The sequence below is a fragment of the Mesoplodon bidens genome (genome assembly GCF_964165515.1).
Source record: "Mesoplodon bidens genome assembly, chromosome: 16".
Taxonomy (NCBI): Eukaryota; Metazoa; Chordata; class Mammalia; order Artiodactyla; family Ziphiidae; genus Mesoplodon; species Mesoplodon bidens.
Genome location: NC_138173.1, coordinates 75,186,051 through 75,211,402, shown reverse-complemented (window position 1 = coordinate 75,211,402; position 25,352 = coordinate 75,186,051). Strand labels below are relative to the sequence as shown.

At 53.7% G+C, this 25,352-nt stretch overlaps 1 protein-coding gene across 3 annotated transcripts in view; it reads left to right on the top strand.

The window, feature by feature from the left end:
• Positions 1 to 22,432, top strand: part of AGO2 (argonaute RISC catalytic component 2) — a 97,854-nt gene extending 75,422 nt beyond the window's left edge. For 2 of the 3 annotated variants that reach the window (XM_081258089.1, XM_081258087.1), the window contains 12 exons: positions 387 to 534; positions 1,356 to 1,475; positions 1,639 to 1,761; positions 5,133 to 5,266; positions 6,635 to 6,819; positions 8,222 to 8,381; positions 10,538 to 10,628; positions 11,201 to 11,395; positions 13,436 to 13,570; positions 17,973 to 18,074; positions 20,118 to 20,317; positions 20,666 to 22,432. In XM_081258089.1, the coding sequence (XP_081114215.1) occupies positions 387 to 534; positions 1,356 to 1,475; positions 1,639 to 1,761; positions 5,133 to 5,266; positions 6,635 to 6,819; positions 8,222 to 8,381; positions 10,538 to 10,628; positions 11,201 to 11,395; positions 13,436 to 13,570; positions 17,973 to 18,074; positions 20,118 to 20,317; positions 20,666 to 20,774 (1,702 nt within the window). In that variant the 3' untranslated portion in view covers positions 20,775 to 22,432. The remainder of the gene's footprint in view (positions 1 to 386; positions 535 to 1,355; positions 1,476 to 1,638; positions 1,762 to 5,132; positions 5,267 to 6,634; positions 6,820 to 8,221; positions 8,382 to 10,537; positions 10,629 to 11,200; positions 11,396 to 13,435; positions 13,571 to 17,972; positions 18,075 to 20,117; positions 20,318 to 20,665) is intronic. The other variant, XM_081258088.1, reaches the window with a different exon arrangement.
• The last annotated feature ends 2,920 nt before the right edge of the window (positions 22,433 to 25,352 follow it).

Below are 25,352 nucleotides of genomic sequence, written 5' to 3'. Positions count from 1 at the left end.
GACTTTCAGAGTCAGTGCGAGGTCGGCTGGAAAGTGCACAGGCTTTTCTTTCTGGATTTGTCTTCATTTGTCCTGAGTCCTTCCCATGTACTCTAGATGTATGTGTCATTTGTGATTATTGCGTATTGTAGGCGTGCGGGTACTTTTTACTTCCCGACTCCAGAGATAAAACAAAAGTTTAGGGACTGGGGAATGTTCAGATAAGCCAGAGGGCATGATTTGGTTCTGACCCCCAAGAAGATGCTTTGAATCACCCTCTACCTTCTTCAACCCTAAGACAGCAGGCCCACAAGAGCATCCGTGTGCGAGCGGGCACGTGGGTCTCGGTCACCCGTCCCCTGGGGGCCTGGGAAGCTCCGGGGCTGAGCCGCCTCTTTCTTCCCCAGGTTCCCGCTGCAGCAGGAGAGTGGGCAGACGGTGGAGTGCACGGTGGCCCAGTACTTTAAGGAGAGGCACAAGCTGGTTCTGCGTTACCCTCACCTCCCGTGTTTACAAGTCGGGCAGGAGCAGAAACACACCTACCTTCCCCTAGAGGCAAGTCCCCCTCCCTCCATCGCTGTGGGCCGGGAGGAGAACTTCCGGGGCGGGGGCCCCGCTGGCACCCCGGGCCCAAACCTTGTTATTCCTGCCACTGGGGGACCTGGGACAGGTTAACTGATGTGGCCCAGCCTCGGTTTCTGCATTCATAAGATGGGTTTGGTAACACAGGATTCGTGTGAAGGTCGAGACCATACGTGTGTGCCCAGCAGGCCCCTGGCACCCAGTAAAATGTTCTCAGCAAGTCTAAAATTCACTTCTGGTTTGAAAAATCCTTGCCTGGGAAAAGATCAAATGCTAAAACTAGGACACAAGTTTTTAAGTCTTTTCTCTGAGTGTTTTAAGTTCTCGGTATTTGTCCAATTACTGAAACACCTGGCCCTTGGTTTGGTTTCTCCTGGGCTGTGTGCAGAAGGCAGACTTCTTTCCCATCCCCGGCAGCTCTGTATTACACCCCCATGTCTGAGGACGGGGGTCCACACAACCCATGGTGAGGACACAGGCCAGCCCCGCCCCGCCGCTGGGTGGTCTCAGAGGCTGTGCTGCTCTCAGCGGCGCGGCTCCCGGCTCACGCTTCTGGCGTGCTGGGTTTCCTCGAGTGGTTTCTGCCTTGGACCAGAGGGCCTCCTCCCAGCGTGCGGTTCCCAGTGGATCTCAGGAGCAGCCTCCACACTGGCGTCTGCGTGGCGCTTCACAGTTCACTCGTGAGGAGTGGATATATCACGGGCAGAGCTGGGCGCCAGCTCTCGCGCTTGGCCTCAGACCTGCGCCCGCTTCCCAGCCCGGCGCTGACACCCGGTTCTTGCGTTTCTTCCTAGGTCTGTAACATAGTGGCGGGACAGAGATGTATAAAAAAGCTGACCGACAATCAGACCTCAACCATGATCAGAGCGACTGCCAGGTCAGCCCCCGATCGGCAGGAAGAGATTAGCAAATTGGTGAGCGTCACATCCTCAGGCCAATCCTCGGGTGGGGACACCCTGGGGACGCCGGCTCAGGGTGCCCAGGGCAAGGCCCCCCGATGCTTTGGACAGACTCGGCTTCTGGAAGGAAGCAAAGTCCACCCCTGACTCTGTGCCTTTTCTTTCTTCCCTTTTCAAGATGAGAAGTGCCAGTTTTAACACAGATCCGTATGTTCGTGAGTTTGGAATCATGGTCAAAGACGAGATGACCGATGTGACCGGGCGGGTCCTCCAGCCGCCCTCCATCCTCTACGGGGGCCGGGTAGGTAGACGGCTGGGTGGGGCGTTTTGTGGGTGTTGGGAGTATGTGTCTGAACGTCGATGTTGGAGCAGCAGCGCCTGACCCACACGCACACACCCTCAGAGGTGTAGACCATGGTCAAGGTAAAGGATTCTTCCTGCCCCAGTGTGAACCTGTAACAGCAATGGGCCTTCATAAAGGACTGCTTCCTTAACCCTTTTAAAGTTTTCTGAATCACCCCTTTTCTTTTCAAAAGGCAAACTTTATTATCTCATCAAAATTTTAAAAGCATCATTCTTTGTATGATGGATGCTCTGCCAGTGAGGAGTTACTCTCCAGAAGTTCATGCTGCTTTTCTGCTTTCTAACTTTTGTTTTGGAGGTATGTGGGAGCAAGTGCATCAGTTTAGTCACGGGCACAGTTCTGTTTGTTTGGTTTTGCCCATTTGACCTCTGGTTCTGGTCAGTACGGTCCTGACCCTTGAGCCCCTTAGAGCTCACGAGAAGTTCTTCTCTCCTTTCCTCCTGGCACCTCCCCCTTAGCCGCAGCGCAGGTGGTGGGGCTCAGCTTCCAAGGTCACAGCTTTGGGAATCCCCTGGCCGTCCAGTGGTTAGGACTCTGCGCTTTTACTGCCAGGGCCTCGGTTCAATCCCTGGTCAGGGAACTAAGGTCCTACAAGCTGCGGGGCACAGCCAAGAAAAAGAGCAAGTGAGCGAGAGAAAGAGAGAGAGAGAGAAAGCAAAGGTCATGGCTTTTGTGGGTCAGTGAGCACCTGCGGGAGCCTGCGTTCTACGTGACTCAACACCTTTCTACCTGAATGGACGCCAGTCCTCAGTGCCTGTGGCAAGCTTTCGTTTTGTTTTTTTTGGCTGCGTTGGCTCTTGGTTGCTGCGCACGGGCTTTCTCTAGTGGCGGCGAGTGGAGGGTACTCTTCGTTGCAGTGCGCGGGCTTCTCATTGCAGTGGTTTCTCTTGTGGAGCACGGGCTCTAGGCACATGGGCTTCAGTAGTTGCAGCATGAGGGCTCAGTAGTTGCAGCATGCAGGCCCTAGAGCATGCGGGCTTCAGTAGTTGTGGCTCACGGGCTCTAGAGCTCAGGCTCAGTAGTTGTGGCTCACGGGCTCTAGGGCGCAGGATCAGTAGTCGTGGCACACGGGCTTAGTTGCTCCATGGCATGTGGGATCTTCCCGGACCAGGGCTCAAACCCGTGTTCCCTGCATTGGCAGGTGGATTCTTAACCACTGTACGACCAGGGAAGTCCTTTCAGTTTTGTTTGCAGGACTCTTTCCTTTCTTATTTTAAAACATAAGTTCTATTTTTTTAAGTGTTTCCAAGTTCAAAAGATACAAAGAATTATAGGGAAAAAATCTCTTTCTCCCCAGATCCTGGTTACTTTCCCAGGAGGCAGTTCTCCTTGTAAAATCGCTCCAGGGATTATTCACATATTTTTTTCACCCCTTCTTGTGCAAATAGCTGCATATTAAATACACGTTTGTGCCTCGCCTTTTTTTACTTAATATTTTCTCTTCGATCCCATGGAGATCTTGGAATGCATGTGACCTCTGGCTTGTTTTTGACTGTTGCATGGTGTTCCTTTGTGGGGGGAGCCCCACCCTAGCCAGTGGGCATAGGGGCTGCTCCCTGTTCTCTGCAGGATGCCTTCCTTCTGAGCAAGGCCTCCTGGCTCCTTCTCAGCCCGCTTGTGCACCTGGGAGCTCAGACGCTGCAGACACAGCCCCTTCTTAACCCTCCCTGTGGCCCTAGGAGGGAGAGGCGGATTCCCTTTCACAAGTCAGTGAGGAGATGCCCGAAGCAGTGAGACTTACATAGTGAAACCAAGATTGCATATTCAGCGTCTTTCCGCCTTTTAGTGAAGACAGGAGTCACATCTGGAAAGCAAAGCGGCTCTTGTAATCTAACCTTGCAAGAATGTTAGAACTGTAAGGATCCAAGCTTTTTAATGCTTCTAAATGAATGAATTTTTCCAGATGTCTTAAACATTGTAATGGGAGCAAACACTTCTCATCACCTGCCCTACCCATTGACCTGTTAGACAAAACGTTCAGTGTCCCCAGGGGCATCCGGCAATGTCTGGAGGCTGGGATCTGATGGGCAGCGGCTGCTGGTACCTCCAGTGCACGGGACTGCCGCACGGCAGCCAGCCAGCCACGTGTCCACTGCAGGGCTGAGGCTGAGAGACACTCAGATAGTAAGAGTGCATTGCAGTGTTCACTGTGCCTGTGTGTGTGTGTGTGTGTGTGTGTGTGTGACTGAGTCTGGAACACTACACTTGGTGGTGGCTCTGTCTTATAGAAGGAGGCTCGCAGGAGCTGGGTAGTGGTTTAGAAAATACAGGAAACAAAAACATTCATTTCTGTAATATTTGATTTTTACAATATGCTTATATTATTTTAGTAGGAAAAAAGTGTTTTTCATTAAAAACACTTTTGCAGAGTAAATGACAGCAACTCAGACACAGCCCAGTCCTTCAGGGCCTGCTGCCCACAGGCCTGGGATTACAGCTCTCCCCCTCCGCATGGCCCTAACTAAAAGAGGAGGCCAGTGCCAAAGACTTCTCTCTGACTCAGGCCCAGTGTGTGGGACTCGAGCATTCTCTGTAGGGCACACAAGGTGTTGGTGTGCCCACAGCCAGCACAGCTCCAGTCATATTGTCCCTTCCTGACCATCCCTTGTGCTCCAGAATCACTTGAAGGCAGTTCAGAGATTCCTTCGGTGACAGTGTTGAGACCTGGTCCTTTCTGGTTGAGAGATGACAAAATTAAGTGGATGCATTATCTGCTGTTTTTTCCTTCCCAAATGGGAATAGCTTAAACAGCTGCAGGCAGTGGCGTGTGGAGCCGGGGAAGCGACGGGCTCGGTCCTGGCTGGCCTGTCTGCTCCCAGGCACAGGACTGGGAAAAAACACCTTGCTTCCCTCCCCTTCCCCGGCTGCCCCACTGATGATGGATGAGGTAAAATCAACGGAAGCGTGTTTACAAGACAAGACGCCTTCCCGTAACGTGAGGCACTTCTTTTCCTCCAGGCTACCCGTGAGGTTGGATGGAGCTCCGAGCCCTCCCTGCTCAGCCTTCCGGGTGCCCCCCTGCTCCCCACAATCTACTTCTTCACCCCTCCACCCTCCCTCCACCTCTCACCCCTCCATCCATCCATCCATCCATCCATCCATCCATCCATCCATCCTGCACACACCTGCGGGACCCCTGCGGTGCCAGGCAGCTCAGAGATGGGGAGTCTACGCAAAGTTTCCATTCTCAGCCTCAGGAGCTGCCATCTGGTCAGGGGACCACCAGCAATAGGGACCATGACAAAATCCAAGGTCAGAGGAATATGTTTTCCATTTTCTTCTTACTCTGAGCTTCTCGCCGTTTGCAGAATAAAGCGATTGCCACCCCCGTCCAGGGCGTTTGGGACATGAGGAACAAGCAGTTCCACACGGGCATCGAGATCAAGGTGTGGGCCATCGCATGCTTCGCCCCCCAGCGCCAGTGCACGGAGGTCCACCTCAAGTAAGGCCCCCGGGGGCGGGGGGAGGGGGCCACGGGGAGGGCCCGCCGCGTCGGGCTGGGCAGGTCGTGGGCTCCGTTTGGAGGGCAGGGGTTGGCAGCCTTTTCCCATCGAAGGGCACTGCCTGGGGTGGCCGGGCCGGGAAGTGGAGGGCCCCGGTGCTGCTTTGCTTCTCAGGCTCGCTGTTGGAGCGAGTGTGAAGAGTGGGGCAGGTTCTGTAAGAAACAAAACAGCAAATGAAGAGTAAAGCGTGCAAAGCAGAGGCAGAGGCGAAGATTGTGTCAGCCCGGCCTGGCCCAGTGTCGGACCCTTTGAAAGTAGCTCCATAAACATGTAGCTTGGTTGCTCATGTTTTTGTGCCAAATAGACCTAACAGGGAGAGGAAGGCTTTTGTCTCCTGCCTCTCTGGGGTGGGGGCAGGGGGGGTCTACAGAGCGGGGGAAGGTAGCAGTGGGCGTTGCAGCAGAGGGTGGCTCCGGGGAGCTGGGGCCCTCTGGGTTCTGGAGAGGGGCGGGGCCTCTCCTCCACGCCACCAGCGGCACAAGCAGGCTTCTCCGCTGGGAGCGCGGGGTGTCGGGGGACAGAGTGCGTTAGAGTCCGACCTCGGGGTGCCTCCCCTCTCCGTGTCCCGTGGCCCCCATTTCACTTTTCCTGGAGCCAGGTGGCCCCAGGGTACGTTCGCGTGTGGGCGTCGGTGCAGACCCGCACTCATGTGTTTGGTCAGCTGCACTGGGTCGAGCACTAACGGGCCGCAGCGGGTCGGAGTGGCCTTACCTTATGGTCAGAGGCGGTGACGTGTTTATTCCTGAGCTTAAAATAGAAGCCGTTGTTCTGTCTCCCCGACCCCGCCTGTGATCTCACAGGGCCTGTCGGCCGCAGCTGTTGGTGCTCCTCTAACTGCGGGCTGTTTGGTTTTCTCCTGTGATTATGTCATCCAAGTCCAAGTCGCGCACACAGGAATAACGGTGGGGGGGACATCCAAGGGGACGGTCAGCTCACAGTTTTCCTCACCCTGACAATGCGCGGCATCCACAGGCAAGTGGGCGGCAGCTGCTCACGCCCGGCTTTAAAGGGACGGCACTTGTCAGTGCCCTGGGAGTGTCACAGCTGGTGAGGGGGCAGCGTGGCCATGGCTTGAAGTCTCCTGTTTCATCGTGACATTTCAGTCACCTGCACGGTTAGCACGAATGGCCGCCTTTGTTTGTTACCATGTTGCAGTGGCCTTGTCCAGGGCTTCAGCTTGGATTTCCATCTCAATGAAAATGGTGTGGGGTCTGGATCTGTTAGAACTGTGCCCTCTCCTCGGGGCCTCCGGTTGGTCTGAATCGTTGGTGTTCTCGGTGCTTCGCGTAATGAACCTCCTCCTCCAGGTCCTTCACGGAGCAGCTCAGAAAGATCTCGAGAGACGCAGGAATGCCGATCCAGGGCCAGCCGTGCTTCTGTAAATACGCCCAGGGGGCAGATAGTGTGGAGCCCATGTTCAGGCATCTGAAGAACACGTACGCCGGCCTGCAGCTGGTGGTGGTCATCCTGCCCGGAAAAACCCCCGTCTATGGTAGGCCTCGGCGCACACACGGCCTCTGGCCGCTGTCGGTGGCACTGTGGGCCTGCAGTGCAGCCTCAGCCCTTTGTGTCTCTGCCGCACCGAGGAGCTGCCTGTCTCTGGCTCATTCGAGAGCTAGGAAAGACCAGGTGGCTTCTGATTGCGGCCGCGCACATGCTCAGGGCCGCCCTTGGTAGTCTTGTCTGGGGCCGCGGTTCCCGGTGGCCCGCGTCCTGGGGTGGCACAGGACTCGACACGTGTGCAGTTACCTTGTCCGCTGCCCGACACAGACGTCGGCCGGATGGAGGAGCAGCCAGGCGGCGCACACGCAGTCACCCACTCGGGGCGCCGTCCTCAGCTCCTGCCTGGGACTCACTTCTCCACTTGTGAGCTGTGGCTGCCTCAGAATCCTCTGGAAGTTGATCAGAGTCCTTTCTGCCAGAAGGGCAGTTGTACTTTCACTCGGCTGAAAGTTACCAGGCCCCTGCGATGGAGTCCCAGGCCCTGGTTCGGGAAGCTCCGGGGCGCTGGTGGTGTAGACAGGTGGCGGCGGCATGGGGAGGTGGGTGCCGGGTGCGTCTGCCGGAAGCCCCCTGGGAACCAGAGGCCCCAGCGCGGGAGGTGTGTGGGTGCCCCAGGGCAAAGGGAACAGAGAGGCGTGTCGGTGTCGCCAACGGGATCCCCCATCTGGGCGGTGACAGCGCTTGCTCCGTGTCCAGGGAAAGGAGGAAAGAGCGAGCCCTTGGAATTCCCATCCTGCGCAGCTTCTCCCAGGCCCGCCCAGGGAGCGGCTGACCAGCTGCTTCATGAAAGAACCCAGGAACAGAGGGGTTGTGGGCCCACACAGGTCCTGGACATCGGATTTGCGTTTGCCGAGGATTTGAGGGCGCCAGTGTTTATATTTCCAGCGACTTGAGCGTTGGCTTGCTTGCAGTCCTGAGCACGGGGACGGAGGGTGGCCTTCGGAACGCGAGCCCTGGGTTCCAGCCTGGCCCTGCCCGCACCGCCCTGCAGGCCTGGATAAGTCGCAGAAACTGCTCCTGGCGAGGACCGGGCTGCACCCGCCCGGGCTCCCTGAGCGAGCGGGGTGGACGCCCCGCAGCTAGCGCAGGCCTGGGCAGCGCAGAGCAGAGCTGGAACCCGGGCTCAGACCCCCCTTGGGCGCAGACCCCCCCTTGGGCTCGGAGCCCCCCTTGGGCTCGGACCCCCCTTGGGCCCGGACCCCCCCTTGGGCTCGGACCCCCGCTTGGGCCCGGACCCCCCCCTTGGGCTCGGACGCCCACCTTGGGCCCGGACCCCACCTTGGGCCCGGCCCTTCTGCCACGGGCTTGGCTGCACGTGGGGTGGGGGAGCTCGGGGCGGGCGGAAGGGAGGCGCCAGGGGAGCCGTCCTGAGCGCACCGTTGCCTCCGCAGCCGAGGTCAAGCGTGTAGGAGACACGGTGCTGGGGATGGCCACGCAGTGCGTGCAGATGAAGAACGTGCAGAGGACCACGCCGCAGACCCTGTCCAACCTCTGCCTGAAGATCAACGTCAAACTGGGCGGCGTGAACAACATCCTGCTGCCCCAGGGGAGGTGAGGCCGGCGTTTCGCCGCGTGCGTGCGGGGCAGCTGGTGCGTGACTCCCCGGGGTGGGGGGGGCCTGCCGAGGCCGGCATCCGCTCCCCTGGACAGTGGGTGAAGGAAGCGAGTAGCACGCGGGTCTCGGCCGCCCTCGGTCTAGGGGACCAGGGCCACCTGCAGGCCCCTGAGGACCGGGTGCAGGGGCCCGAGGAGAAGGGACTTCTTACCCCATCCGGGGCCGGGGGTCCCGCACGTGAGATGTGGTGGCTGCCCTGAGCGGGGCTGGCTCTGCGATGAGGGGTCGTTGGACTCGCTCAGTTCACTCAGCGGCAGGTTCTGTGTTTATTGAGCGCCTACTGTGTGCAGGAGCCCTAGCCCTGCAGCGCAGGCCCTGGTGAGAGGGTCCGTGAATGCACTTCCCAGGTGAGCAACAGTGACACAGTGGAAGGGACAGGAGCTCAGAAGGGTGAGGGTTTCACAGGGGAGGTGGCACTAAGCAGACTGCAGGCACTGGAGGGGGCGGGATCATGTGGACGCCGGGGAGGAGAGCGTTCCAGAGGGCACAGACCATGCAAGGGCCCTGTGGTGCAGGCTGCCAGGAGTGTGGCAGGCGCTCCACTGAGAGATTGAGGGGCAGGGGGCTGCTGGGGGGCCTGGCACTCCCTCCAGGGGAGCGCATCCACGGGAGGGGGCTTCACGAGTGGAGGTGTCGCTCCAGTGACCTCGTTCTAAAAGGCGACTCCAGCTCTGGGTGGAGTGGGGACCGGGCCCTCCTGCGTTGTCCCAGGAGAGGTGCTGGGGCACGGCTGGGGTGGGATGCTCTGTGAATGGGAGAGGAGACTCGAGAGTGGGTCCAAGCCCGCGCCTCTGGAGCGGTCAGGCAGCACTGGATGAGGAAGCTGGGCGGGTGCGTCAGCCTCCCAGGGGAGACACTGGGTGGGGGGAGGGGGGAGGGGGAGGGGAAGCAGAGGCCTGGTGTTGGTGAGGTTTGTTTAGGGATCCTCACGAGGAGGTGGTATTTAAGGCCTCTAGGCTGGAGAGAAGCCCCAGGGCGGGGTGTAGATAGGAAGGATATCCTGGAGGCAGCACTGGAGCCTGGCAGGGTTGGGGGAAGAGCCGGTGCGTGGCCGTGTCACTCGGTGCCAACCGGCCAAGTGCGATGAGGTCCGAGGCTCCACCATGGGACTGGGGGACGTGTGCAGGTCGTCGGTGACCTTGCAAAGAGGAGTCTTGTTGCCATGGCAGCACGAGGCCTGCTTGGGAGGCAGTAGACGGGTTCTGCTAATTCCGGGAGCTTTGCCGCCAGGCGAGCAAGGGAGGCGAGGGAACTGTGGGAAGAGAGAGGAGTCCGGAGGCAGGTGTGGTTTTGCTGGTGCAAGGTGTGAGTCATAACTGCGTGTGTGTGATGCTGCGGATGCTCCCGGGGCGGTCCAGGATTGGGGGAGGGGGCAGCAGGGAAGAGCCAGGGGTCAGGCGGAGGCGGGGGCAGGCGCGGTCAGGGAGAAAAGGGGAGTGAGGCGTAGAGAGAGGAAGCTCCAGAACGCACAGCCGGTGAGTCTGGGACCCACCCGCTGGCTCGAGAACCGTGCCCCCAACGCTGGCGCTTCAGGGTCGTGACCGCCGGAGTGCAGCCGGCGGTTAGAAGACCCAGGGAGAGAGCTTAGAGCAGTACTTCTCACCTGGGCCGGTGTCGCAGCCCTGAGAGTGTGTGGTCATGCTGGAGACGTAGGGGTGTCAGGACGGGGGCTGCTAACGGGTAGAGAACAAGGATGCTCCTGTGTACCCTGCAGTGCGGCTGCAGGTCCAAGGTTGGGTAACAAACCATGGGACTCTTTGTGTGTATAATCATCTTGGAATTTTCAGCCATCTACGTGGTAGAACCCTCATGTCCCTGAGCCCAGCCACGGCAGCTGTCAGCACCTCAGCCCTCTCATTCAGTCTACACTCCACCTACACCCTCTCCCCCACCGCCTTATTCTGAAGCAGATCTCGCACCAAGCGTCCTTTCACCTGTAAGGTTTTCTGTACCTGTGACTGAAAGATAAGGAGTCTTTACAAACATGGCCACAGTACCCTTCGCACACAAAGTAACGCTGGCGCCAGTACCCTGAGAGGTCCGGGCAGTGTCCCCGAGCCTTGGCCTCTGACGCTCCCGCTTCCCCTCTCAGGCCTCCAGTGTTCCAGCAGCCCGTCATCTTTCTGGGGGCGGATGTCACGCACCCACCTGCCGGGGACGGGAAGAAGCCGTCCATCGCCGCCGTGAGTATCACCTCCTGCCGGGCCCCCTGTTGGTCTGTGTTCCTGCGTAATCAGCATCTCCGTACTTCTGGGCCCTTTCCTTGTCCGATCAGCATGAACAGTGCAGCAGGGTGGCCCGGTGGGGTCATGTCCCTGGCACTCGCCGTCTGGTTCCCTCTGGGTGGCACCTGCAGGCGACTGGTTTCAGGCCAGCTTCCCTTTGGGACACCCGTCACTCTTAGGGGTCGGAATCTTGGAGTGTCGTGTGTGGAGGTGCACATGGCTTTGGGAAAACAGTGTGCTTGAAAGAATTAGGAACGCTGTCACTGTCGCCAGGTACCGTCTCTGGGCTGATGTAATTCAGCCACATCTAATCACAAGCAGAATTAGGGGTCCAGAACAATTGTTGATTTTTTTTATTAGGTCCCTCGGGCAAGCTTTTATTCTTTGGAACACATTTATAAACACTACAGCCACGCACTCAGAGGAATTGTAAAGGTGGTGGGTTTGCATGTGATGAGCCCTCTCCTGGACCCCCTTCACCCCCAGAGCGGGGGCCCTCGGGTCTCCTGCTGACCCGCGTTGCCCCGCAGGTCGTGGGCAGCATGGACGCCCACCCGAACCGCTACTGCGCCACCGTGCGCGTCCAGCAGCACCGGCAGGAGATCATCCAGGACCTGGCGGCCATGGTGCGCGAGCTTCTCATCCAGTTCTACAAGTCCACGCGCTTCAAGCCCACCCGCATCATCTTCTACCGAGACGGTGTCTCCGAGGGGCAGTTCCAGCAGGTTGGCCGCCTCCCCCGCGTTTTCCCTGCCCTCTTCTCTGTGTCTTAAACTTACCTGTTTCTCGGCAGGACAGCTTCTTAGGTTCGCTAATGAAGACAGTGGGGTGGTTTTCGTTTTGCCCCCAGGTTTATCTGGTCGCCGTGTGGGCGGTAGTGATGGGCTCGGGGTTGTCAGGACCCTGTGGCAGGTGGGGCGGAGAGGCCTGTCCAGGCGGACTCGGTCCAGCACATGCCAGCCAGGGGCCCTTCCCGGCTCCAGGTTTTGCCTTATAGGCTGTGGGGAGTCTCTGTGGGGCAGGGACACCGCTGTGGCTTGGGGGTCACCTCTGTCTGCAAAGGAGGGGGCGGGCCGGAGTGGGGAGAGCGCAGAGCAGGGGGAGGACAGTGGCCGGGCGGAGGGTAGGTGGGAGCCCTTTGGAAATAGGCAACAGGACGCAGCCACTGTTTGGACGTGGAGGGAGAGGCGGCACCTTAGGTGACGTGTGGGGCATCGCCTTGAGGAAGCGTCTGGAAGGCAGGGGACCCTCTTAGACACCGGGGCACTGGAGGAGGGGCAGGTGAGGACAAAAGGGGGGTTTGTTGCTATGCTCCAGGTGAAAGCACCTGCAGCATCTCCAGGTTGAGGGGACTGTGGGCAGCGGTGAGTCCATCCGAGCCTGGAGCTCAGGGGATTGATGCCCTGAGTGCGTCCATACTTGGCCAGGGCTAATGCCACCTCCACCCCTTCTGCGTCTCCAGTGCCCGCTTCGTCCAGAGACAGTAGCAGGGAAGGCAGAAGTATCCGATGCTGCAGGAGACCCACCCAGACAGGAAGACGTCCTGAGAGGCACTCCAGTGTGTCCCAAGGCCCCAGGCCACCTTGCTAGCCAGGCGGGGTGTCACGTGACAAGGCGCGGGTGCCATTGCCTTCCTGGTCCAGAGTAGGAGCAGCTGAGGCCACAGCGGGCGAGGGGGATGGCTTCGAGGTTCCTTGACCGTCTGGTAGCTCCTGGCCAGGGCCCCTGATTCGGAGCTTCTGTGGGAACCTGGATTGGGGGCTCCTATGCCGCCTCTCGGGTCCAGATCCAGCTTGTGCCAGCTGACCTCGAAGCCCCTCTTATACAAAACTATCTGGTTCCTTCCTTTGGGAGATGTTCTCCCCTCTTCTGAGCACCCATTCACCCTCTGTCATGGGCATTCTTACTACAGAAGAGGGTTTGTGTCATCCTCTGTTTTCTCTCTCTGTGCACGCACTCCACATCTTACAGAATCACCACAATGGGGTTTCCGGACCCAGAACCCAAAACATATTTTTGAGACATCACAACACAATATTTGATGAGGGCAGTTGCTGAAACCCTGAGGTGTGTGGTCCCTGTAGCAGCCATCACCACCCTGTGCCAGGCTGTATGCCTGTTCCTCTCTGACACAGGTGGGGGAGTGGAGACAGTGCCAGCATCATTGTACCCTAACTCCTGGCGCTTCGCAGTTGACTTTAGTCTTCACAGCAAGCTTGCAAGGTAGGATGTTCCCATTTTAAAACTGAAAAAACTGGGGATCACACAGGGTGCATGGCTTTCCAAAGCCACACAGTTGCATAGTGGTAGAGCTAGGATTTGAACTCAGGTCCAGCTCCTAAGCAGTGGTTTTTGGGGGTTTTTTGTTTTGTTTTGTTTTTGTTTTTTACTAGATTCTCTCCATCTTCTCCAATCCAAAAATAAGCTGTTGGATTGATTTGTTCATATATGTGTTTCCCACAGTGCCTCATGTCCACGGTGGGTGGTAACACTTAGAACATTCCAGAGACTGCGCTCAGCCTGTTTCTCCATTACCTAACCTAAACCATTTAACCACGAAACCTGGGTATCGTTTGCTCCATGATATTAATGAAGAAACAGGCTCAGAGAGACAGAATCACACAGGTAGCAACAAGCTAGTGGAACTACAAGCCTTAACGTAAATATGTATCAAACATACACATAATTAAGGGATTCATTCCAAGGTAGCGAGAGGCCTGAAAACATAATGATGATCTCAAAAGTGTTCTTCTTTCTTTCCGTAGGTTCTTCACCACGAGTTACTGGCTATCCGAGAGGCGTGCATTAAGCTAGAAAAAGACTACCAGCCGGGGATCACGTTCATAGTGGTCCAGAAGAGGCACCACACTCGGCTCTTCTGCACCGACAAGAATGAGCGGGTGAGTGTCCTCGACCCTGGGCCGGGCAGCCTCGAGGGACACGGGTCTCACGCCCCGCACCACCTCCCAGGCTCTTGGGAGACCCGGCCCTGCGTGGCGACCCAGCCTGACACGTTGGAGAAGGGCTCGCCTCCGTTTGGTGAGAAGTTTGAACCTGCAAACCCCACAGGTCCAGGATAGGTCCAGGCAGATGCCATTTATCTGATAAGGAAATTACCAAAGGTGAGGTTTCAGGGCCAGTTAGCAACCATGGTCATAGACAGCATAGTGTAAAGAATGCGGGAGAATGCAGTAAAGTGGGGAGCCCATGGGGTGGTTGGAGTGCTGGAAGAGGGCCTGGGGAGCTCACTCAGGGGTCTGGTCTGGAGAAACACTGAAAGACAGCGGTGTCCAAGCTCCTCATCCCTTTCCTGGCTGTTCCAGAACAAGAACCACGAGCATGCAGGAGACTTAAGACTTGTAGTTGTAACTGATGAGAATTGTCCACAGTTGGAGAAAGATCAGAACCCTTAGGTTAAAAGGCCTCTCCTGTTCCCAACAGGATAAATAAAAATAAATCCATACCTAGACACATTGTCCTAAAACTGCACAGCTTCAAAGTAACTGCATGAGAAAAAAGACCTCCCAGAAGGGAAGGACATTCCATCAGACTGTCCACCAGCAGGGCTGGAAGTCGGGGGTTAGTGTCCACGCGGTGCAGCCCACTAATGCCACAGTGGCACCACAGCACCAAAAATGCTTCTTGCCTAAATGGAAGACAAAATGCAAATTGAAAGTCAATAACGAGGAAAAGGGATACTTTGTCATGATCACCGATAAGATGTAACAGCTGTGAGCGTGGATGTACCTCACGCCATGACCTAAACATATGTAAAGAAAAAAAGTGAAGCAAAAACAGACAGAATTTCAAGGAGAAATTGACAAACACACCATCAAAGAGGTCTGTTTTAACAGACCACTATCAGAAAGTGAAACAGGCACAAGTTAGCAAAAACTGAAAATGGGAAGAAAGGAATGAGCCAGACCTGACAGACAGAACTCTGCCTGTGACAGCTGAGCTCACGCTGAGGGCTTACATGAGCTGGCGTTGTCCCAGATCACAAAAGAGGTCTCAGGAGATTGCCAAACCTCGGTATTCTACAAGCCACATTTTTTTTTTAATTAATTTATTTTGGGGGGCTGCATTGGGTCTTCGTTGCTGCACGCGGGCTTTCTCTAGTTGCGGCGAGCGGGGTCTACTCTTCGTTGCAGTGCGTGGGTTTCTCATTGCGGTGGCTTCTCTTGTTGTGGAGCACGGGCTCTGGGTACACGGGCCCTAGAGCGCTCAGGCTTCAGTAATTGCGGCACGTGAGCTCAGTAGTTGCAGTGCACGGGCTCTAGGGCACGTGGGCTCGGTAGTTACGGTGCACGGGCTCTAGGGCACATGGGCTTCAGTAGTTGCGGCACTTTGGCTCAGTAGTTGTGGCTTGTGGGCTCTAGAGTGCAGGCTCAGTAGTTGTGCTGCACGGGCTTAGTTGCTCCACGGCATGTGGGATCTTCCCGGACCAGGGCTCGAACCCGTGTCCCCTGCATTGGCAGGCAGATTCTTAACCACTGCGCCCCCAGGGAAGTTCCCAAACCACATTTTCTGTTACGTAGGAAAAAGCGTAAGGAAACTTAAAATTTAGATTTCAAGCCCACTGCAGCACTTGTGGTCACGCAGCCCAGATGCTGAGGGGATGGATTGGAGCCAGGTTATCTGGCTCCAGACCCTTTGCTCCTCATCACGGCACCCACATCCTTGACAACATTTGGTATTTATCAGGCTAACCTCATAATGTGAGTCCCCCAAGATTATTCTTCGAAGGTCTGGTGAAAGTTGCCTATAAAAATCTCTGGACTAACTTCATAAAATAAGCTAAAGTAGTTTCCCCCTTTTTCCTATGCTCTGCCACACTTTAAGATAATCTACTCTTGAAGCCTTGGTAAAGCTTGCCTGTAAAACTCTCTGGGCCTGATGCCTTTTGGAACAATGATTGGACTATCCTACTCAGCTGATTTTGGTAACTTATGTAATTCTACAAACAAGTGTTTGTTTCTTCTGTTTTCCAATGTGTTGTCATGAAGTTGTTATCATTCCATTATGATTCAAATAACACACACTCCCTCTGCAGCCATGGTTCCCCTTCTGTTCCCAACATAATTACAAGTGTTCTTTCTTCGTGTTGAGTCTTGCTGGGTTTCTCTATCTTCAGGGAAGTACCTTTTGCTTGTGTTAATCTGCTCTACTGCTTCTTCGTTTTCTAGTTCACTATTTTCTATTCTGAGAGAGAAAGTGGGGTGCTGGAATAAGCTGACTTTGAGCCCTCCTGACTCCTGGCAAGAGAGGTCTGCAGGCTGAGGTGGCAGGAGGCCTGTGTGTCCACCTTCTGAGGATGTTGGAAGGGTTGGCTGAGCTAACAGGCAGAGCACTTAGCACAGAGTGAAGGCGTTACTGTGAAGAGGATTCTCTTGCACTGTCGACGGGAGTACAAATGGAGAACCCACTTGGAGCACTGGCAGTTCTAGAGATCTACCCTGGAGGAACTCACAGACTTGTGTACAAGGAGACATGTATTCTATAAGAATATTCTGGCAGTATTGTCTATAATAGCAAAAACTTCTCCTGTTCACAGGAGAAAAGGTTGTAATGTATTTATTTATATATTGGCACTTATACAGCAATGAAAAATAATAAAGTATAGCTACCAGATGACTACATCTCAAAATTGTAATACAGAGCAAAAACAGAAAGTAGCAAAACATATAGGATACATGTATACAGTTGGTTTTTTTAAATAAATTTATTTATTTATATTACTTATTTATTTTTGGCTGCATTGGGTCTTCGTTGCTGCGCATGGGCTTTCTCTAGTTGCCGTGAGCAGAGGCTACTCCTTGTTGCGGTGCGCCGGCTGCTCATTGCAATGGCTTCTCTTGTTGTAGAGCATGGGCTCTAGGTGCACGGGCTTCAGTAGTTGTGGCTCATGGGCTCTAGAGTGCAGGCTCAGTAGTTGTGGCGCACGGGCTTAGTTGCTCCACGGCATGTGGGATCTTCCCAGACCAGCGCTCAAACCCATGTCCCCTGCATTGGCAGGCAGATTCTTAACCACTTTGCCACCAGGGACACCCCTACAGTTTTAAAATCTGCAAAGTAATACAATATAGCGTTAACGGCAACTTAAATATGTAGCAGAGAATAAAAGTATGTGTGGGAATAATAAAGTCTAGATTTGAGACTGCAGCGTGGAAGGGATACAAAGGTAGGCACTCTTTTCAAATATTTTACTTATATTAAAAATCTGGGACTTCCCTGATGGTGCAGTGGTTAAGAATCCACCTGCCAGTGCAGGGGACACGGGTTCGATCCCAGGAAGATCCCACATACAGCGGAGCAACTAAGCTCGTGAGCCACAACTACTGAGCCTGCACGCCTAGATCCCGTGCTCCGCAACAAGAGAAGCCCCTGCAGTGAGAAGCCCACGCACTGCAACAAAGAGTAGCCCCCGCTCGCCGCAACTAGAGAAAGCCCGCGCGCAGCAACGAAGACCCAACGCAGCCAAAAATAAATAAATAAACAAACAAATAAATAAATAATCTGAAGGTGTAAAAAAAGGTTGAGAAGAAGTAAACACACACACACACACATCTGAAGGTGCAGAGAGGTTACACTGGGGATTTTCTTGTTTGTGTGTAGATTTGAAATTGCACGAGTAAAAAAAAATCAATCAATGACTTCATGACTGATGGGGAGTTTTGCTGTTCCAGTAGCATAGCTGGATGTTTGGTGGTTTTTCGATGCTAGAGTGTAAACTGAGAGTTAAGTGGTTTGGTAGAATTTGTAGTCCCTCCCACACCCCAGCTCCTTGGATGTCCTCTGGTGGAACAACCCGCCCTCCCTGGCGGTGGTGATTGAACCCCCGGTAGAGTGGGGAAGCTCTTGACAGCGGTCAGGGTTTTCTAGCTCTTCTGCCTTGAGTATTGTGTGTGTGTGCGTGCGCGGGTGCACGTGGGCAGGTGACGGCTGTCACGTGTCCGTCGTCTGGTCTTAGATTTGTTCGTTGGTGACAGTTTCCATCTTGGCCTCAACAATGATGAAGACCCTTCAGGTGGCCCACGCAGATGCTTCAGTGAAGGGAAGACTCTGCATTTCCCTCAGGGGCCTTTATGAGATGGCGAAAAATAACCCCAGCCCAAAGAGAGCAGGAATTAATTTGATTTCAGTTGTTAGTGTATGTTAAATTTTAATACCATAGCACTGAGCAAATGTATTGGCCAATTTAAAGACTTCAGAGCAGAAGGCAGTGTGGCTGCGTCTTGCCTGCTTGCTTGCTTTGTCCTGTTGTCCCCTGGGCGTGTCTAATGGGCTCCTGTGTTGCTGAAGGTGGGGAAGAGCGGAAACATTCCAGCAGGGACGACCGTGGACACGAAAATCACCCACCCGACCGAGTTTGACTTCTACCTGTGTAGTCATGCTGGCATCCAGGTAAGGACAGAGGGTCCACTTTGCACAGTCTTGGTGTCTCTGAGGTGTCATACCCACATTCAGCAAACACTTGCAGAGCACAAACCTTGTGCCAGGTGCTCCAGTGGGCACTGGGGATGTGGTGGTGAACAGCACGGATGGGGCTCCAGTCCATCCTGAGGGGACACAGGCGGTTGACCAGTGAACCGTGGAGGCTGAGAGCCATCAGGTGTTGGGGACGGAGGACCCACTGGGGTGCTGTGCTGGGGCGGGAGTGGGTTCCCATTTTAGCCGAGATGAGCTCCAGGAAGAAGGAGCAATGAGTGCGAAGGCCAGGCAGGCTGGCGGGGACAAGTGGCATCCCTGTGTGCTTGGAGTTTGGCGAGCTGGATGGGGTATGAGAGGTGACAGGGGCGGGGTCAGCCTTGCCTGCCCACCACGCACGGGCACTGGTGTACGGGGAAGGTCACCATGTGGCATTCCTTGTCCCTCCCAGCGAAGAGACCCACAGCTTGCCAAGAGTGATTCTGAGAGAATGTTGCCACCTCAGAAGTGCCATGTCCAGCGTACCTGTTGTCAGAGCTGAGCCACCAGGATCTGCGAGGCTGTGCCCCTTGGCACAGGAGGAACTTAGCTCTGGGTGCCCGTCCTGCTTCACCACAGAGGGGCTTTTGGGTGTTTCAAGTTATAAGTGAGGACTTAGATATCCATCCCCAAGGGATTTGAACTTAAACTTGGAGGGCTTACCGTAAACTTTGTACTTCTGCCACGGGAAATACACCTGCAGGTCCTTCGCATCGCCGTGGTGGCTCTAGAACAGGGCTTGGCAAACTGGCCTGTGGGCCGCCTCCAGCCTGCAGCCTGTCAGGGTGCAGCCTGAGGGCTGAGCGGTGTTTACATTTTTAAAGGTTGTTAAGAAGGAAGAAGAGGCGCGTGGCTCAGAGAGGAAGGAGGCCTCCGCGGTGCTTCCCGGGCTCGTCTGTCCCCGTGACGGCTTCCATGTCGGGCGGGCGCTTTTCTGTACAGGCCAGCCCGGCTTCCGTCCCAGTCTGTCTTTCCTGGCTTCCCTCCTGGTGGGTGGAGCCCTCGCCCTCCGGGGCCTCTGGTTTGTTTAAGGGGTAAACCTGTCTCCCTCCATTTTCTGCGCAGGCACTTTCTAATGGGGGAAATCTCGCACTGGAGACATTTAAGCGCCTTGACAAAATGGGCCTCAAGGGCTCCTGCTCTGCTGTGGTTGCCATGTCCTCGGCACACCCTCTGATACAAAATACCCCACTGCCCGCAGGCCCCCGTGACAGCCACCGATTAAATGCTGAAAGTGGGGTGCAGAATGTGCTTCATCAGAGGATAAGAGCGTCTGCCGCCCACCAGTCCCCGGGAGCCTGAACACAGACAGAGAGTCAGGAAGGGCCTGCTGGCTGGCTTGGGTTGAGTGGCAGGGAAGGCGGGTGGGGAGAAGCCAGAGAAAGGCCCTTCCCTCAAGCGCGCTCCTAGCTGACTGGTCGTGGTGCCCCGGCGAGCAGTGCAGCGGCCGTGCCGGCACCTGAGCCCCGGCAGGCACTCTGCCTGGGGCATGGGCCAGGCGACCAACCCCACTTCCTTCAGTTTTGAAAGATTCCAAACTGCATACACTGCACAAAATAAATATATGTTCAAACTCCCATTTTAAAGGCGTTAATATGTAACTTATTAGAGATTGCTTCTTGCCTTTATAAATAAAGCATTGTAGAAAACCTAGTATATACAAATGACATTCTCCTCCAAACAACCATTTCTGTATTATATCTTTCCTGTGAGTTTTCTCTACACAAATAAATGTGTGTATAGTCTGTTATTTTACCAGTAGGGGGTCAAAGAATATGTGGCTCTGATGCCTGTTTATAATGATACATGATAGGATAATAGAAATACCTTCTTGTCACTGAGCGTCCTCCCACTGTATCCTCTGTGAAGGATTCTGCTGTGGGGTGGAAGCACAGCTTCTCTCGGCAGCACCCTTTTGCAGGTGAGTTCTGGACTTCTCTCTTGCATGTTTACCTCTCTGACCCTCTGATCTGCTTTTAGGGAACAAGCAGGCCTTCCCACTATCACGTGCTTTGGGATGACAATCGTTTCTCTTCCGATGAGCTGCAGATTCTCACCTACCAGCTGTGTCACACCTATGTGCGCTGCACGCGCTCCGTGTCCATCCCGGCGCCCGCATACTATGCTCACCTGGTGGCCTTCCGGGCCAGGTACCACCTGGTGGATAAAGAACATGATAGGTGAGTGGCATGCCTTTCCTGGCTGGGGTCGTTTCTGCAACAGGCTTTGGCAGCTGCTTTTCTGGAATGGGAAGCAGTGGGGTCCCAGTGGCTGGAGCCGAGCCTGACACAGACACCCAAAAGCTAGCATCTTCAGCGCCATTTGTTAGCTGTGTGGCTGCCTCCCCAGATGGCTGGTGCGTGGTCCTAACTTAGCTATCAGTGTGCTGCCTCGTGGTGCGTTAAAGGCTGCGCTCTCTCTCTCTCTCCTCTCTCTCTCTCTCTCTCTCTCTCTCTCTCCCTCTCCCCTCTCTCTCTCTCTCGCTCTCTCTCTCTCTCTTTCTCTCTCTCTGTCCCCCATCCCCACAGTGCTGAAGGAAGCCATACCTCCGGGCAGAGTAACGGACGAGACCACCAGGCGTTGGCAAAGGCAGTCCAGGTCCATCAGGACACGCTGCGCACCATGTACTTTGCTTGACATTTTTAGTGTTTACGATTGTGTACCGAGTTGGATTCACATGAGACCAGCTACACTCAGACCAACAAATGCCCAGCCCTTCCGTGACAGCCAGCATCGAACATGAAACGCCATTGATTTTAGTAGATTCTCCATTTTCCAGAATGCCTTCCGTCCCAGATTTCAAACTTGGATTTTGAACTGCAGACCTGTATGAGACCCCATTGTCGTAGGAAATATGGTTTGCCAAAATCTTATAAGCTGCTTATTAAAATAGAGTCCCATGTTTCCTAAAAATCTCCTAAAACCAGTCTATGAACTCAGGGCTTTAAAACATTTTTAATTTATTTGGTCATTCAATTTACTTGTTTTTAACACATGATTCTATATGAAATTGACGGGCTCAAACTAGCTGTGAACGTTCTGTGGGAGCGAAAGCAACGTAAAACACATGGTGGTTTTAAAGCCTTGAACATTCTGTTGCTGTCACTAAAGTTTATGTCAGAGTGACACCCGTGTGCTCCTGACCTGGCTCCCACCAGCTGTCCGGGATCCGAGGGCAGGCGCCAGGCGAGGCGCCCTGGTGTCTCTCGTCCTGCCACTGCCCGCCTTTCACTCGGCCTGAAGGAAGGAGGGGTGGCAGGAGGTGGGCCGTGTGTGTTTACAACATTTATAGGTCCAGAGGGATTGGCAGACAAGTGCCATTTTAATGAAAATTTATTTACAAAAAGAAAAAAGACAATATGCCGACAGTCTAATCATAAGATTTGTCCTATAGGACTGTGACATTTATTTTCCAAAGTTTCTAAAGAATACGGGTCTGTGGTGATAAATACAGTACAATCCTTTTTCACTGTTATGTCTTTAATGTAAGAGAAAAATATATATATCTGGTTTGCAGTATTAATGTGATAGATAGATGCTGTTTTTCATTTTACTGACTACGGGGTGCTTCTTGTGATCTGTTTAGCATATCAAGAGTGTTTTGGAGCCTGGAGCCTGGACCACCCTTGTGGTTTCTCAGTGCTTAAGTACAGGAGTATGCAATTGACTCAGTGTGCCCGCGGCCCACCCCCTCGTGTAGACCGCGCAGCCTGGACCCTCAGGAGGACGGAGTGTGCTTCCAGCAGTCACTCCCCCTCCCCGCCTCATCCCCGTGTGTCGCTCAGCCAATTAAGCACAAATGGAATGTATGTATCCTTCCACTCCTGGGAATGAGTCTGCGTATCAGCGTGCACTTCTCTCTGCGTGTTGTTGGTTAGACAAGCGTCATAGGATCTATGCACTGAAACACAGAGAAGGCTGTCGGTGGTGGCGCTCTGCGGGATGCGAGGCCAGCGTTCCGCGAAGGAGCCCAGCCCTCGGGAGGATGGCTGATGGCGAAGCCAGCAGGAGAGGCAGACCCTTCTGCTGGGATTTGCGTTCTGGGCCCCGGACGTGGGTTTGCCAATCTAGAATCCATTGCACTAAGAACGATACCGTGGACAGCTCTCCAGGGGTGACAGCAGAGAGCTCCGTTTGTGCTAAGTGGGCGTTTTGTCCTTGTAGGCGGTTTTCTAAGAATCAAATCCACATTCAGTACAGAGATTCTAGGAAGGAGATGAACCTTTCCCTAGTGCTGCTTTGTGCTCTGTAGGTTTCCTCTGGCCCTGCTGATGGCCCTCCCATCCCGGCCTGACATTTACCTCTGGCGCTGTGGTGGAGTGAGGGTGCCAACCAGGGTGCCTCGTGCTGGGGTAAGCACCCGCCTCGGTCTTGTGTGAGGGCTCCGCGGGGGCGGGGAAGCGCTGTCATGGACACTCGGCCTGGATTTTGGCAGCAACGACAAAGGGGTGACTATTATTTGTGACAATATATACTCAAGAGTGGTGTGTGTGTGTGTGCGCGCGTGCGCGCGTGTGTGCATGTGGGTGTCTTATTAATGGCATTGGTCTCTTCTTGCTGTATCTTTTTTTTTTTTTTTGTCTTTTTAAATGACAAGCCTCTGCTCTAAAAATGTTGCAATTCCCTGTCATGTTATTAGCAAGTGGCACTTTCTCTTATTCAGAAGGATACCAGTACACTCTTGGCTTAAGTTACCGGGAGCATTCAAGCTAAGGAGGGAATCTTTTCACTAATACACTTTTAAAATCTGAACTTAGGGTAGTTTTCAGTCATTTCTAGGATCATCTAGAACCGTGTGTCTCGAAGGTATGTTTCTACCACTTGCACCAGGATCCCGGTGGTCGGGGCGGTGGTCAAGGCACTGGCCGTAAAAACGCTGTGACTCCTGTGCTTGCTGCGGCCTCTGGGGTGGTGGCTGGGCATCTGCGTTTTACACCATCAGCTGGGGGTCCAGGGCTGCCTGGGGTCCGAGAACCTCTGATCTAGAGCCTTCTGGAGAGTGTGCTCCCTCAAGCACTGAGGGCCCAGCAGGGAGGGACTCCCCAGCAATGCAGGGAAACGTTTTCTAAGCAAATACACTGGGCAGGATCACAGGCTGGCAGAAAATGAGACCTTAAAAAATCGTTTTGAAGGAAAAGTTTTCTTTCGGGAGGGCCAGAGTACTTTGAGAAAGGTACTTGTTACAGCCCTGTGCTTGTTTTATAAAACCTTTACTACTTAAAAGCATTCATAAACCAAACGTCTCCAGCTGGGTTAGCTGCATACCTTTGTACATGTCTGATGGTTCAGAATTCAAATGGCTGTCGTTACAATTTCTCAGGTAAAGAACTGTTTTCCCAAATTTCTACCCATCCCCCCCATTATTAGGATAAATTTTGAGACAGCGTAAAACCTCAAGGTGCAGTAGAATAAGCCCAAGCCCTGTTCACGTGGAAGCCAAGAGGGGTCCTGCCCGTTCTGTGTGGGTCACGCCTGCCCAGGGCAACCTCGTGGCCGCCCGAGAGGGGCTCCGGGCACCTCCGGCCTCTGCCTGCATTTGACAGGTTTCCTGAGGCCTGTGCAGGGCTGTGCAAATTGCAGAGGTGTCCACTCGCCGGCTTTGCCCGACCCCACTAAGTAAGGTGTGCCTTGCTTTAAGCAAACTGAATGTGAAAATTATGAAGTAGAAATCTGAATTCATTTCAAAGAAAAACTGGGATTTATCTCTTCAGAAGAGGTCTCCCAATTAGATCCTTATCCTGGTACTCTTCCTAGTATATTTTAAAATATTCACCGTAAGAAGAGTTAACATATTCCCATCCCTTCACCACTTCCTATTACGTTCGACAAGCTCTCACCCTAATAGCTAAATGATGAAAGAAACCCGGGGGAGCTGCTTCAAGTCGCCGTTTTGTAGGAGAGCCCTTTGGCCCTGCTGAGATCCCATCCTGCTGTTTGTGTACTTATTATAATAAGCTCAGATGTTCCTAGTTCAGATAAATGTTGTAAAACTGGGCATACCTATACTTTTAGAAAGGGGTTGTTTTATTTTGGTTTTGGTTTTCTGTTTTGAGAAGACTTCACATACACACTTGATACTACATTTTAGGGTCTGCTTTTTCTTTTCAAGATTGTGTTGCTTTTTGGTAGTGTTCTCACACTCCCGTGCATGAATGTTTGCACTCTAGAACCACGAGCGATCCCTGGCCACTGCGCTGGCTTCCCCAGGAGGGACTTGTTGGAAGTGGAGTGATTTCCGCGCTGTGTGAGTTTGGCCGTAAGCAGTGCTGTTGTGATGTTTACCCCAGCGTGTGCTCATTAGAAGAGACAGTTTAAGTTCAATTCCTACAGCAGGGTTGTGGGCGGGTGGGTATCGATGTTATATTGTATGTTATTTTTATTGTTGTTAAATGCAAATGTTGCTATTTATTTTTTCCTTTCTGCTCTGGTTTGATTTGGCTGATACGGATATTCCAGTGCATGTGGTACCTGATGAATATGATAGAAATGATTTTCCCCAACTTTTATAAATTACCTAATGTTTACCTTCAAGTTTGCTGGATGATTTATTTTTGAAAGCCACAAATGTAATTTTTCTGGATGAATTGTTTTTCTTATATATGCAGCAATGTAATTTAACATTGATCTGCAGAGTGACTTAAATTTTATTTTTACAAGGCAGTTTTTCAGTCAGATTATATATTTGATACAATATGTTAAGGGTAGACCAGCCAAGCGTTGTGCAGTTGGGACACCAGACTGTCTCGAGGAGGCCTCTGGAGGCTGGGACGGCTTCTCTTGGTTGCTTGGCATCATGGAAGCACTAGGCTGTTTCATGGAGCCACCCGTCAGGATCTGGATGGAGTCCTTGAGTGGGACTTTGATCTGTTGGGCAGTTCAAAGGATTTTTCATGGGCATTTTCCTACACCTAAGGCAGTTCCATTAGGAGGAGCTTTAGAAGTTGACATAATCCAGACAGTGGACAATCCCAGTGGCCCAGACAAGCCATAGAAATTTCCCTGTGACCTCTCTTTAACTCATCTCTCACGCTCATGAGTAAAGGAATGTACAATGAATAGAAACTTCCTCAGTGTTCATATGCCTCACTTTCAGAATGCAAATACTTTGTATTTTAAGCCCTCCCCCAAAGTAACCAAGAATATTCTCTCTAGCTGCCGTGCCAGCAGTTTCGGCTGCTGTGACGTTTCTCAGTGTAGACACAGTGCACGTGTGAC